General features: G+C 40.8%; 1 protein-coding gene across 1 annotated transcript; it reads left to right on the top strand.

The window, feature by feature from the left end:
* Positions 1-688: 688 nt before the first annotated feature.
* Positions 689-8,373, top strand: tal1 (T-cell acute lymphocytic leukemia 1). The gene is made up of 3 exons (XM_007240083.4): positions 689-1,484; positions 3,489-3,580; positions 6,339-8,373. Exons 1-3 carry the CDS (start codon positions 898-900, stop codon positions 6,761-6,763), a joined length of 1,104 nt encoding a protein of 367 aa, XP_007240145.2. The 5' UTR covers positions 689-897; the 3' UTR covers positions 6,764-8,373.
* The last annotated feature ends 6,796 nt before the right edge of the window (positions 8,374-15,169 follow it).

Below are 15,169 nucleotides of genomic sequence, written 5' to 3'. Positions count from 1 at the left end.
TAAGAAAAGGCTCATATTTTGGCGTTTATATTTAGGCTTTAAATTTCGTTACCGTCTAATAAATAGTCTAAATCTGCAGAATGGTGTCTTCAGAGAAAAAGAAAGAAAAAAATGAGTTTCCAGTATTTTAGGCCTAGGCCTCATTTTTTTGTTTTGGCTTAATAGACACTGTGTATAGACAACATTCTGCAGCTACAATGTTTTAAATGATGGAGAAAAACTAAGGGAAAAAGTATTTGGGCAGCAGCGATTTATTCCGATGTGACTGAATTTAATCATTTCGATTTCAGTGTTTGTTTGTTTGTTTTTTTTACAACAGAATTGGAATCACGCAATCCAACACAATCCGGTTTCTGGTGCTAGTGGTTCTCCAATCACAGCTCTTGAAATCACTAATGATGAGGGAACAGATTCTTTAAATTCGATTTAATAAGACGTTAAATCAGTAGTGATTTAGAAAAAGGAAGGGTATTTTAGGAGCATATAGGACCCAGAGACCCTGTATGGTCTGCTCACCGTGGTACAGATGGAAAAAATATATAGAGAAAAAACAGTGTAATTCTTTATTCTCTAATTCAGCGCATCTCGCGCATTTACGCACGGTTATTTTGCTTTAGTTGCATGTCTAATCAAACATACTGAGAGCATCAATATAATAAAAAAATAATTATAGTAATTCTAATTCTCTCTCTTTCTCTTTCTCTCTCTCTCTCTTTCTCTCTCTCTCTCTCTCTCTCTCTCTCTCTCTCTCTCTCTCTCTCTCTCTCTCTCTCTCTCTCTCTGGTGTGCATAAAGACACTCGCTCTGGATCTCCAGTGAGGATTTTATCACTTTGTTATAATTATAAATTATCATCATCATTATTAATATTATTATTGTTTGGAGTAAACTAAAACAATGATGGAGAAGCCGAAGCGCGAGGAGGAGGGCGGCCAAACGGCATGCCGAGGGGGAGGACACGAGGAAGAGGAGGAGGAAGAAGAGGAGGAAGAAGAAGAGGAGGAGGAGGAGGGGGAGGAGGGTGTGTGTGAGAGACAGGAAGGCACGAAGCTGTCGAGGAGGAGGAAGAGGAGGAGGAGGAAGGGCGCCGGCAGCGTCATCCTGCAGAGAGGAGGCAGAGTGGGCGGGGCCTTCGTGGCCCTGGGCGGGGCTTTAGGGGCGCCAGTGGGCGGGGTGGGGGGTATTAAAGGAGAGGCCGTGGAGGAGAACAGCAGGCTCCAGTGTGAGAGTCGCGCGCCCCCTGGTCTTTCTCATATTCCTCCTCCTCATCCTCCACCTTCCTCTCTACCGCATCCAGCAGCAACCCCGCCGCCGCATCCTCCTCACTCTGCTCCACCTGCTCCCGCTCCTGCCCCGCCACTGCTGCTGCTCCTGCCACACTCAGAGCCTCGCGCAGCGCGGATGGTGCAGCTGAGTCCGGCCGCTCTGCCCCCCCCAGCGCGCGCGCTGCTCTACGGCACTATGGCGCAACCGCTCGGGCACAGGTAAGAGAGGGGAGGGGTTCAGGGCTTGGTGGGTGATGGAGGTGGAGGGTGGTGTGTATGTGATGCTATAATGGGGGGTTAAATGCTGGGGCATTAGGGTAGATGTTTGGGTAGGGGTTTGGGTGTAGATGATTGTGGTCTATGGGGTTAAACAGTGGGGAATGTTGTTGGATGCTGATGCATTTGGGGGTTAAATGCTGGGGCATTAGGGTAGATGATTGTGGTTTTTGGGTGTTGAAAAGGGTGGGTTTGGGGTTAAATAGTAGGGAATGAGGTTGGATGCTGATGGATTTGGAGGTTAAATGCTGGGGCATTAGGGTCAATGTTTGTGGGTTATGAGGTTAAACAGTTAAACAGAGGGTTGGCTATGGGGTTAAACAGTGGGGGTAAGGGTGGATATTGGTGGGTTTAGGGCTAAACACAGTGAGGGGTTGAGGATGGATGCTGGTGGGTTTTGGGTTAAACAGTGTGTATGAGGGTAGATGATAGGACTTGAAGGGGTTAAAACGTGGCAGGTTTGGGGTTAAACAGCAGGGTATGATGGAAGTGGGCTTGGCGTTATGAGTTTTCTTGACGGATGCTTTTTGGGTGTAGATGATGGTGGCCTTTGGGGTTAAACAGTGGGGTATGAGGATAGATGATCTTGGGGGTTAAACAGTACAGTATCACTATTTATGGTAGAGGGTTGGAAGATTTAAATATTGGGCTATAAAGGTAAATAATGATGGTAATGTTGTGGTGTAGATGATGTTGATGGTTGGGGTTTAGAATGGTGGTAGATGGTAGTGGTTTTGGGGTAAAACATTGAGGTTTAAGGGTAGATGATTATGTGTTTGGGGCTTAAACAGTGGTGTATGAGGTTATACATGGTGGTGGGCTTTACACCTGATGCTGTTTCACAGTCTGCTGGGAGCTGCTCTATTGTCTGCATTTTGGTGTGTTTTAATGCTTTTTAGGTTTTCCTCACTTTGTGGATTCGTCTGGGGGATATGAGGACAGGTGAGGGTGTAGCTGATGTGGTGTAGTACTGAAGCAGTGGTTTGGAAGGTGGATATGTTCATATGTTACATAGTGACATGTTTTAGTGTGGTTATCGTTGTTATGGTGATGAGCTCGTTTTCCTACATGCTTTTCTGTATAAATGTTGAGTTTTAACTTTTAATTCCCAGGGTTTATATTTTGTTTTCCAATGAGATGTTGATGGTGGTGATGGAGGTTGAATATGGGTTAAAATGGTCAGTTTTGGTGTTAGATGATGGAATGTAGAGATTTTTACCATGTATGATTTGGTGCCTTTTTTTTACATTTAGCCTTTTTTCTGGGGTGTGCCTGATGTTTAGCTGATGTTTTCTAGAATTTGACTGATGTTTGTCTGTTTATTTATTGTCTTTGTTGCATACCTGCATATTATAATTAGATTGTTTAGAGTTTAAATGGGGTTTAAATGATTGGCTGTGGGAAGAGGGGGGGGGGGGTGTTAAGGATTTAAGGTGTTTAAATTGTGCTTTTTAATCTGTGTGTGTGTGCCAGTAATACACATACATATCTGAGGTATTTGTTTAAGTTGCATTAAATATCTGCACATGTAACACTTTGACAACAGGATATGAAGCATAAATGCTTTTCTTTTTTATTTTTATTTTTTCAAATAATTGTCTAGTTTAGATTATTTTGTCTTTGTCAAATTGGAAAAAAATCAACATCAGCATTCAACATGTAATTGAAAACATTACTGCAAGTCAGGCTTTATCTCATATATAGGCTGTTATGGTGCAGTGTGTTTGTGTGTGTGTGTGTAAGTGTGTAACAGCCGAGATGCTGCAGCATAAATACATTAATTCACATTGAGGGATAAATCCAGCAGTGAACTGGGTTTTAACTTCAATTAAACAAATAGAAAGAATTTAAAATCATCTCCATGGTTTATATGAGCTTAAAGGCTAAGTTGAATTTGATTGCATACGTATATTCTCATTGTCAATTTTCTCTCCTCTCTGTTCGCAGTGGCTTTGCTGGAGAAGCGGAACAGTATGGGATGTATCCCAGTCACCGCGTGAAGCGCAGACCAGCGCCGTACGAAATCGAGATCAACGATGGTAGGATAATTTTAGATCTTTCTAAGTATGGTAAGCCACTATTTGGCTGTGATTTCTCTCTTCTCGTTCAGGTTCACTTCCATTCATCTATCTATTTACCCATCCATCCAGCCTTCAATCCATCTATCTCTCTATTTTTTAATCCAGTCATTCTGTTGCTCACCAAAGAAACTGTGATCTTAGGAGAGCATTTTTTTAACTGAGAGAAAACGGTCTGGATTTAAAGGAATGATCATTAAGAAATATTATTCTTTAATCCACAAATTTGAAACATTTCCAACATTGCCCTTATTAAGAGCGCCAGTCATTCTGCATATCCATAAGACTCATATTCACTGCCAGAGAGCTGTAAAATAATATATATATATATATATATATATATATATATATATACTTGATCGTATTTATGACCTATACAGGTGATATAATGTATATATATAATTAGGTCATAATGGCATGAGAATGTAAATAGTAATAATAATAATAATTATTATTATAATTATAGCTTCAAATACATAAATTATAACAATATACAGCTGGTTTAATAAATTGTTGGGTCCAAACAAATCACAGCAGTAATTAGACAGTGCTTTAAAAGCCTTTAAAATACTGTGTTAAATGATTCATTCTCTAGAAAGAGAAATGATGCTTTAAGACAAAGAGAGGTAAAAAGATAAAAAAAAAAGATGAGGAGAAGAGAAAGAAAGAGAGAGAGAGAGAGAGAGAGACGCTGGCGGGTATAGCGCCAAAGGTGCAGTGCGCCCGTATATATGTGTGTGTGTGTGTGTGGTGCAGATAGCCGCTGGTATCCCATCAAAATGCAAATACAAGAGCGAGTGCTCTTGGCTGAGTGTTGAGCAGAGGACGATGGATTAGAAAAGGTTACAGAGTCTGAAAGCATCAACTAAATCCCAGCATGGACTAAAACAGAATGCACCACACACTGCTCATGCCATTAAACATGCCAGCGTATCGTATTGTACTCATATGGGCACTGGATTTATTCATAAAGGCTGTTGTTTTCTTTAGAACATGAGAACCTGTGTTCTACCCTCTAGATGAACACCACATCCATGCACCATATCCACGTCCACGTCCATTCTGAGCTGCATTAAAAACGCTGTTAAATGCAAGACAGAGCTTTCGGTTCGGTTCCAAAAGAGCTGTCTGGGATGAGAAATGAGCTCGAATAATTGAATGTAAAATGCCAGAGATAATAGAAAGGTTAATTAATTCTTTGCTAAATAGGTTGAGATAAAGGGCTTATCTATCAGCGAGCTGGAGGATGGAGGCACCAGAGGTGTGTTCGCCATGCGAGGTCCTGTTAAAGCAGCCAGCCGTTCAGAGACAAGCTGCTGTAAAAGATGCCGATTTGTTACAAATGTTGTTGGAAAGTAATGGGCTGAAGGAAGAGCCGGACGGATTAGAGTGAGCTGGTTTAGATATTATTATTATTTAGTAGCTAAATGTTAAACAATGCTGGTGTAGTTGGTTTGGTATAAGATGGAGAAATGGATGTTGATGGATGCTCTATGGATGGATTTTTGATAGAGAATCCAAATATATGTGTCAAGCTCTGGTACTGCGCCATTTGGTAATTTTGTCCAGCTCCAGTAAGAACCTACTAATAGCACTCTTAATAAAGGTGCCATAGATGCCATCAAAGAACCACATTTCAGGAGTTCATAAAAAAAGAAACTATTGGCCTTAATAATCAGGATGTATCAGTAATAATGTGGTTCTGAGTAATGTGATTGTGTATCTGAGTAATAAAATTGTCATGCTGCTTCTTTAATTTTTGGGGTTCCTAAATGTCCCTAAAAGTCATTCCTTCAGAATATATACTACTTTACCACATATTGCAAATGTAATATTATGCTTTTTTCATATAGTTCCAAATATAGCAATATTTATGCATAATATATATCATGTGCAATATCAGGCCTTTTTTCAGTGTAAGTGGTGCCGCAAACAAATTTAATCCAACCAAAAAAGGCCGGTCTTGGTCAAGATAAGCTCAACCATGAATGGGTTGATCTACAGTTTAAAAACAGTGTTTTAGATTTCTGGATTACAGTGAATTACAGGGAGATGAGGTAGGCCATTGAAGAAGAAAAAGAAGAACCAGTTTTACGCCACAATTTGACCATCAATCACATGCACACAACACGTAATATCTACTGTATCTGTAGATTTTCCTTTATTTATAAAAGAAGTTGGATTTTAACCTGTTATGTTAATGTTTTAGTGTGATGTGCATGCACTCGAACAGAAACATATATTGTTAGGAAACCAAAAAGGCTTCTTAAAGAGCATCTCTTAGAGAGCCATTTAAAGCACATTTGTTATGCATTTAAAACATATTAAATGTATTATTTTACAATGTGTAGTATCTAAAGGTGTATTTGGGAGCCATACAGAGTTGTACATTACTCATCTAACTACTGAAGAACTAGAAATATGAGCTGTGAGATTTGCTGGTTTTAAGGGTTCTTAATGGGCTTGGTTCTGTATGTAAGTGGGAACTGAAAATATGCTACATTGGTGGATCTGTTGCTTGTTCCTGTTGCTTGATCCCGGTTGAGTATAAGCCTGGCTCCGGGTTGTTCCATAAGGTGACCAAGAACTGAACGTATATCATTGAACATTGAGAATATCACAAAATCAGAACCAAAACTTCTGTGAAGTGAAGTGTGATCAAGCTTGACTGTTCTGAGACATATTGCTTATCCTTGCTGTTTTTTTTTGTTCATCATAGGTTCTCAGCCCAAAATCGTGCGGCGGATCTTCACAAACAGCCGTGAGCGCTGGAGGCAACAGAACGTGAACGGCGCCTTTGCCGAGCTTCGCAAGCTCATCCCCACGCACCCACCCGATAAGAAGCTCAGCAAAAACGAAATCCTGCGCCTGGCCATGAAGTACATCAACTTTCTGGCCAAGCTTCTGAACGACCAGGACGAGGTGATGGTGGGCAGCGACGGTGGGCCGAGAATCCGCGAGGGCCGGGACGGCCTAGTGCGGGAAGACCTGCTGCAGGACATGCTGAGCCCCAACTCCAGCTGCGGCAGCCTGCTGGACGGAGACGGCAGTCCGGAGAGCTTCACAGAGGAGCAGGACTCGTCGCCTGCTGGACGAGGCCTGCATCACCCTCCCATGCCTCTGGACGGAAGCAACCAGCGATGACTACGGCGGTGTAAATCTCACGATTCCATCTCACGATTACGATGCTTTAGGAAACGATTCAGTGCATTTTACTATGGTTAAACCTATGTTGCCAAATGTTTGGGCTTGCTACACTTAAAAAAAAAAGTCTAAAAAGTAAGCATAGAAGTTTCTGAATGTCGCTACAAGTTATTTAAAATGATTTGCTCCAATATTCCAAATTGATTCAGGACTGATGCAGTTGAATCTTTGAATCGATGCATCGTGACGCATTTTTACACCCCTAGCGATGGTAGCTAAGTGTTCCTGAAAAGAAAACAAAAGAGATTGGGCATTGGATACCAGACCCACATGGTCCATCATGGTCCATCATGGTCCATCAAGGACTTGGACGGTCCATCCCAGTCAATCAAAGGCCATCAAGGGCCATCAAGGAAGGCTGAAGGACCTGCAATTATGTTCATGTTTCTGTGCAAACTTGACTCTTTCTCCCCCCTCCCCCAAACACTTTACACCATGAGCTAGCTACTGGATGCTGCCCCTATGGGTGAAAACTGGTACTGGGGAATTATAATAATGGTAAACATTGGTAGCTTTTGGTCCAAGCTGCTGCAGTAAAGCATTTTAAGCAAATATGGTCCTTGGATTTAAACAGAGATGCACACAAAACATTCAAAAAAGGCCAGAACTGTTCAGAACGGTACCCTTTTGAAGATTTCAGTCCCACCGTTTTATCAGGTACCCTGTTAGAACGCTGCGTATGGAAATGAAGAAGACAAACAGGGGGAATCTCCTTGGCTAAAGTCAATCAGTAATGGATGTAATGAATTGTAGATGAGTGTAGTGTTTTTTTACATTAAGCATTAGAACATTAGAATGGGAATTCTCTCTGTTCTCGCTGTTAGGATTATGTTGGAGACTGTTAAAACTCTTCTGTACATAAAACATAACAGGGCCATGAGTTGCCCTGAGTTAACAAGCAATTGCCTTATTGGCAATAGCAGCTAACTGAATGCTATTTGGAGGAAAAAAGAAAATTTGCCATTTTGTGAATGGCATTTGAGTATTATTTTATCGTACACACACACACACACAGACACATGCACACACATATACTTACACATACTAGCACATGTAGAGACAAAAGACAGGGAGAAGGTTGTGACAGTAAGAGGTAAGAGGTACAAGTGTGTACAAGTGTACATAACGAAATAAAATAATGTGGTTGATCTGTATCTAAAGCTGAACCCCACACATCTGTACTGTTCATTTTCATTGTGATTATGGTACAATGAGTTAATCAGCACCATCTCCCCTCAATTTCCTTTCTCCTTTCCCTCCATCTCTCTCTCTCTCTCTCTCCTCCCCTCCAGTAAGTGTTTTTTCACTGTATTTGGCCTGGATCTGCTTTTTTTTAGCAGACTGTTGAGTAACCAGTCTTGGTACCTTTAATTCTTTGATTTTTTTTTTGTGTATTAAAGAAAATCAGCAAAAATGTTATTTTAATGTGATATTTAGTAGAAAGACCTTTGTTGTAAGGTGAAAATGAAATCTATATAAATATATGCAACGTTATATCTTACAGAATTTTATAGAAAATGAAATAAAAACGCAAAAAATGAGCAAGAAAATGTGTCTGTGATTGTTTTTCGGTTTGAGCAGTTTGAAGTACAGCAACTCCCCAATACCCCCCCCCCCCCCCCCCCACACTGTTTCAGTGAACTGCACTTGACGGGCTAATTGAAAAAGATAAAACGTATGATAGGTGCTTTTAATTAAGTGCCACTTATGGCGAGAATCTCTTCATGAGAGCTGGAGCCCGTTTCATTTCTTTATTATGTCACTTCAGGTTAAGTAATCAGACACAATCCTGACAGTGTGTGTGTGTGTGTGTGTGTGTCTCATAGACACCTGTAAAAGAGCTTGTCTGTATTTAATCAGTGAGCGGATCATATTACCTCCTACTAGAGCTAAACCTATAGAGCAGGCATTTTACCTGTTAAAGAGAAGACTGTAGGGAGTAAACCCCCCAAAACAAACACCAACTGAAAATACCTGCAGTGAAAGCCTGGAAGCCTGGAAAAACCTCACAAAATGAGAATGCAAAGTTTAGTGATGCCAGTGGGGAATCGCAAGGATTTGCGATTAATAATTTTATTCACTGATTCAATTAATCTCTTTTAACTTTATCTGTTCCAATACTTTTACTCACAAGAACAATAGTATACTATATAATAATCATACACACTAATAAACACAAAGTCAGCAGTTGGTAAAGTTAATTATACAGTATGTTAGTTAGAAAAACAAAGTTTAGATCATTAGATAAACTAGGGCTGTGTCCCAAATCACACATTCCTATACATTGTACAATAATAAACACAGTCCTAAAGATAATAGTGCTTGGATTAATTACCTTCTCAGAGGAGAACAAATCAGAATGAGCTAATGTCCAGATACTCTATACTGACTAAAGTATTAGAACACACGGTTCATTCACTTTGTCTTCAAATGTCAAGGGTAATAGATTTCTACTAGATTCTAAAACACTGCTGTGAGGATCTGGGCATAAGAGATTTAAGGATGCTGGATGATCAACATCACATCTCATACCCAACTCAATCCAGCTCAGTGCTGGGGGGCTTTATACTCCTTCAGCCCATACCTGGCATCTGCACAGGCTAGACCAGCTTAAAGTAGCAGAATGCATTTTAACATTTGGACAGTATTGATTTCCTGGGCAGAGATTAAGCTTTATTGTAGTTTTTGAGAAACTGTGTAAAACAAAATAAAAATTTTAAACCGCAATTAGAAATATGCAGGATATTTAAGATGTTTTCTATAAAGGATTGTTCCTAAACGTTTGACTTGTTTTTTACTTCTGAAATAATTCGAAATTTGTTCTTACACTAGGCGTACTTAAAATCCTTTAATTTTTTAATGAATTTAACCAGTCAGGTTGTAAGGAGCAGTAAAGCCACTCCACTGAAGTACAGCCTTACAGAGAGTACCGAGGCTGTAGCAGTATTAGCATTAGCCGCTAACCATGCCATGCCTAGTCTCTTTCACTGTTCAGAGGTGAGTATGTTGGATTGTAACCTGCCCGTTTACCGTGTTAAAACAAGCTGCGGGAAACGAGCCGATAGCTAATTTCGCCCTGGCTTACGTGAACATGCAGGGTTTCTCAGGCTAGCACTAGCAGTTAGCGGCTACTGCTAATGCTCCAGCTTAGTGCTGGTGAAATTGGGGAATCTAAGCTTACTGTAAATAAACGGAAGCACTTCACTCACCCAATTTTTTAAGAATTACAATTTTGTTTGCTTTGCTTAGGCTTTACTTAGCTTAGTTAACATACCACCACCACCCAGCAGCCAGACCTGCTTAATTAGAAGGAATAACATGGTTAAAAAAAAAAAAACTGTTCCTTATTAGTGTCACATAAAATGCGCCTTATAATCCGGTGCGCCTTATGTAGGAATATAATTGGGCCAATGAAAAAAATTCAAAATGATTTGCTATATATGTCTATTTACACACACAAAGAACACCGATACTGAGGCAGAATGACCTCAATAAAACTTTATTAACAGAAAGGCTATAGCTGGTTAAGTGGGGATGGAGAATGGGGGTCAGAGCGGGTCATTATTATTGGATGCTCTAGTCTGGGAGTGAGAATTCAAATTACTGATAAGAATCAAAGCCAATAAAAAACACATTGGGAGAGCTAGTGGTCCCGAGGGGCAGAGAGAGAGAGTGTGAAAAAGCGATACAAGGACAGTTCCCAGACACATCACTGCACACACACACACATAGAGAAAGAGAAAGAAAGAGAGAGAGAGAGAGAGAGAGAGAGAGAGAGAGAGAGAGAGACATAGAAATCACTCACATATGACCTTGTTGCATTTCCTTAATCGGAGACCCAGCTAGAGAACAAGATGACAAAATATAAAATCTAAATATGTTCAATGTGTTTTCACACATTTTTATAAACCGTGTGTTAAAAATCATTTATCATGATAAATGTAATATAATAATAAAATAATATATAATAATATAATATAATAGTAATATAATAATAAAATACATAGAATAATTAAACTATAAAGCAAAGCTGTCAAATAAACATATGGAAAATAGGAAAAACATTTATGCAGGCGTAATAATATAAATAGATTTGTACAATCTGTAAAAAATTTGTGTTACTTGTGTTAGGGTCTTTTTTTTTACAGCACTCTGTCATCAACTTCTGTGGCTGTCCTTGATCTACTTGTTTGATACCTGTTACTTAGTACACCAGTGACGACTTTCTTCTTCAGGACATTCCAAATGGTTGTATTGGTTATGGCAAATATTTGTGCACCAGCTCTGATTGATTTTCCATCTTCTTTTATCTTCAGCATCACAATTGCTTGTTTTTCCCCCCATAACTCCTTAAACTATAAAAGCACAGTCTGCACGAATAAAACCCACATAAAACAAAAAAATGAACGTAGATATTCAGCACTTTTTATTGTTTTGACACACCTGTGCAACAAAACACACCTGATCACATGTTCCAATACTTTTGCTTACAAAAAAATGGGTAGGATTAGACAAAAAGTGCTACCTTCTAAGCTGTGTATCAAATCCAGGTGTAAATATCTGGAAATGAAAGCTGATATGTTGTTAACATCAAACCCAAATGTTATAAAAAAGTTCAGTTCTCATCTGTAGATCATTCCACAGTATAGTGAAATGAACTTTTTTTTCTTGGTGGGATTTCTTTTATTCACTAGTTATTTTTTTTGTACCTGTGGTTAGTGTTCTGGTTTTATCACGTGCTATCTGGAACATTTGATACAGGCAGATATTTCAAAAACAGGGACTTTATTTCAATTTTTATCCTATTTTCTCCCCAATTTACAAGGCCAATTACCCAACACACTCATTAGGACTCCCGCTATCACTAGTGATCCCCAAACATCAGGAGGGTGAGGACTAGCATGTGCCTCCTCCAATACATGTGAAGTCAGCCACCATCTTTTTTCGAACTGCAGCTGAAGATGCATCATTGCTGAGTAGCATCACAGTACGGTTGGAGGAACTCACAGATGCCTCGTGCTAATCGACATCACCCTTTAGAGTGATGGGGGAAAGAGCGCTAACTACCCACCCAGAGAGAGAGCAAAGCCAACTGGGCTCTTCCAGGGCTCCAGCAGCTGATGGCAAACTTATAAAGGAAAAGAAAAATTAACACTAAAATGTCTGATTATTAACTCATCCGGGAATGTAAACATAATTTTTTTTTTGTCTTGATCATGATGTTAAAGGGTTAATAAGGAATGACTGTAGCTTCACATTAAGGAGGACCAGAGATCAGATGGCCTTTTTATTTTGTTGTTCAGTTTACTGTCCTCTTCACTTGTCCAATCAGAGAAAACTGAGCTGGACTTTGGCCCGGACTAAAAGCACCAGCCATTCACTCATCTAGAAAGGAACTGCTATTGATTGAGTGCTTTAATAACACTGACTTATTGTTCTCTCTGAGGATCGGCCACACAGAGCTGGAGAGGACACTTAAGAGACGCCATTCACTTTACGCCACTATACACCACTCTCTTTACTCTCAGACTGGTAGGAACTCTGGATGGTTGTTGTTTGGGAAACACTGGGTTTATTGGAAACTATAGCATAATTATTCACATTCACTGGACTGGTAATACCGAAGGTAGACTGGAAGAATTAAACTAAATATTCTACTAAATATCACATGATTGGTGTGTGTGAACCAGGCAGTTCAGCCTCCTTTAATCTTTTATGACAATCATTTGAGGTCCTGGCAATGAATACTAACACACACATGAAACGTGGGCTTCATATCTTACTATAGATTAAACCCATCATCAAACACTTCCAGCACAATCTAATTCTATTAAGTCCCTCCATTCATCTTGGCTGGCACGGCTCGGCTCTCGGATATAGGGGGGCAGTATGATGGATTCAATCAGAGAGCTCTTTGACTAGAGTTTGACAGCAGTGTTTTCCTTTTTAATTAACTGCGGCAGAGTCAACCCCCACCATCCGCTTTTTTTCCCACCAGAAAGGCAAGAACGTGAGGCAGAAAGAGAGAGAGAGGGAATCCAAAACACTGATAGATCTCTGAGGAGTCCAGTCACAACAAAGGACATGCTCACAGACAGATAAAAAGACATCATTACCCACCAGAGATAAGTAGACAGGGGGGAGAGGATTCAATTAGCCGGCCTGCACTATAGCCCCTCCCTCAGTGCTGGTGGGACGGCCTGTCAGGAGACCCGGACTGTTCCAGTGAATCCAGGACGCCTCTGGTTCTCAGAGCCACGGCTTTGGAAAGCTCCACCGCAGTGGTCTCTCATGGCTATCTGCTCAGCCATCACCGTTCCCCTGGGGAGAGATGGTCTATGTGTTTGTTGGGGGGAGTCAGAGGGGGGGTTAATGAGGGGGCAGGACACTTTTGCTGGTCGTAAAAAGCTGCTAATTTGGCTGGTGCTGAGATGGGACAGCTTCACGGGGATGCTCTTGGCTTTAGGATGCTCATGGGTCCCCTGAGTGCTAAAGAGGCGGATCTCTCAGGCCCTCACAGGCCCTTCAGCCCCGCCCCTTTCCCCACTCCTGCTCTGTTAATCAAGCCTCCCACTCAGTGTAGCTTGAAGGCTCTCACTAACTGCCCAGCCATTAACCTCCTAAAAACCTTAAAGAGGGAGATTTAACAGTAATGGCAGCAGCGTAAATCTCCGACCACACAGCGATTCGATTCAGGAGATGATTCAGATGCATCATGAAGTGTCTTGTTCAAGAGTTCAGAAGCAGGCCTTGTTGGAGAAACAGTGGACAACACACTATACAGTGTCAGTGTCTTTTTTTTCATAGTGTTGTTTCTGTTTTTCTGTAAAGACTGTAAATCTTTCTGTTGTTTGCCTGTTTCTTCACTATACTGCAAATAATTTGCAGCAATACTGCACGACATAGGCCCCACCAACTTCTCCATTAGTGCAGCTATCTGGGCACTTCCTCATGTTCTCTCACCTGTTGGAGAACCTTATACAGCATCATATCTCATTTTCTCTACAAAAAACACCCTTAACCCTTTTCCACCAAAATAACTCTTAAACCAGTTCCATTCGGGCTTATAAAAAACATGGTTTCCTCCAGTTTTAGTCATCAGTCACACGTCATCAACAGAGTGCTTGCACAGTGGTGGTGAACAAAAGCGGTCAGGGTTTGCGCTGAAGAACCTAGTATTCTTCGCTTCCCGCTGCAAACGTTACTGGTTCCAGAACCTACTTTTGTTGACAGAAATGTGGCGAACTGGTTCAAAATCAGGTTCGCGAACCAGACATGTGCCAGCTCCACATCAGTGGAAAAGCGTTACCGAGGTGTCTTCATAAAAAGATCAGGGGGGCCAATAAGGCATCTTTTTCCCCACTCTAGATGGCGTAGTAGCAACAACTTGGCAACCATGGGGGTACCAGGGGCTCAATCACTTCAGGGAAGCCCACAGCTCAATATAAGGATTGGGGACTACAGTATTTACCCCTCTAGCCCGAGCTCTACATTGCTCAGTATAGTGGCTCTACTGGGGTTAGTGACTCTATGCATACTGTAATCTACTGTAGATAATTGTACAAATGACAATGCCATTTCTAAGGTTTTCAATATCTTTAGATGGTTGTTTTTATAGACAACAGCTAAAAACTTGGCAAAGTGTTGTAGAGAGGCCTGATGCTCCATCCTTCCTGCTGATTTTTTTTTAAAGGGATGGAGTGTCAACTGTGCTTCCAATAGCATCTAACACATTTTTAGTCTTGGATAGGTCTGCCCGTGTAGCTGGCCACATCATGACACCAGGTCTTGTGGGTGTGTTAAGCATGACAACAAACTGTTGATCTCACTCACCCTTATAATGCTGAACTTCAGCTGAGTGGATTTACTGCTCCTTAATACCTGACTGGTAAAATTCATACATAAAGTGCACCAGATTATAAGTAAACAGACTGATTAACTATAGGCGCACTTATAGTTGCGTACTTAACTATAAAGCGCACTTAAAATCCTTTAATTTTCCCCAAAATTTACAGTGCGCCTTATAGACCGAAAATACGGTAATTAATCAGTCTGTTTACGGTCGCTAACATTGGCTAATTTATAACTCATTAGCTGACAAAAAATGTGCAAACTTGCTGTTCAGTGCTGTTCTTTGGTGACATATTACTACATGAGTTACAGCATGTCTTCTTCAGTGAGCCAAAGTCCTCGGTGGGCAGCATTAAAGCTCACATTCAGCTGGAATGTGTTTACTTACTTATAGGCTTCCTGCTTTGTTGGAGAATAACTTCCTCCAAACGCTGCGCTCACCACTGAGAGCCCACTACTGCCATCCAGGAAGGGTCTGGAATGTGAGAAAGTTGA

The sequence above is a fragment of the Astyanax mexicanus genome, chromosome 16, assembly GCF_023375975.1.
Source record: "Astyanax mexicanus isolate ESR-SI-001 chromosome 16, AstMex3_surface, whole genome shotgun sequence".
NCBI lineage: Eukaryota > Metazoa > Chordata > Actinopteri > Characiformes > Acestrorhamphidae > Astyanax > Astyanax mexicanus.
Note: the sequence above shows the minus strand (reverse complement) of the source record. Positions and strands in the feature narration are given on the sequence as shown.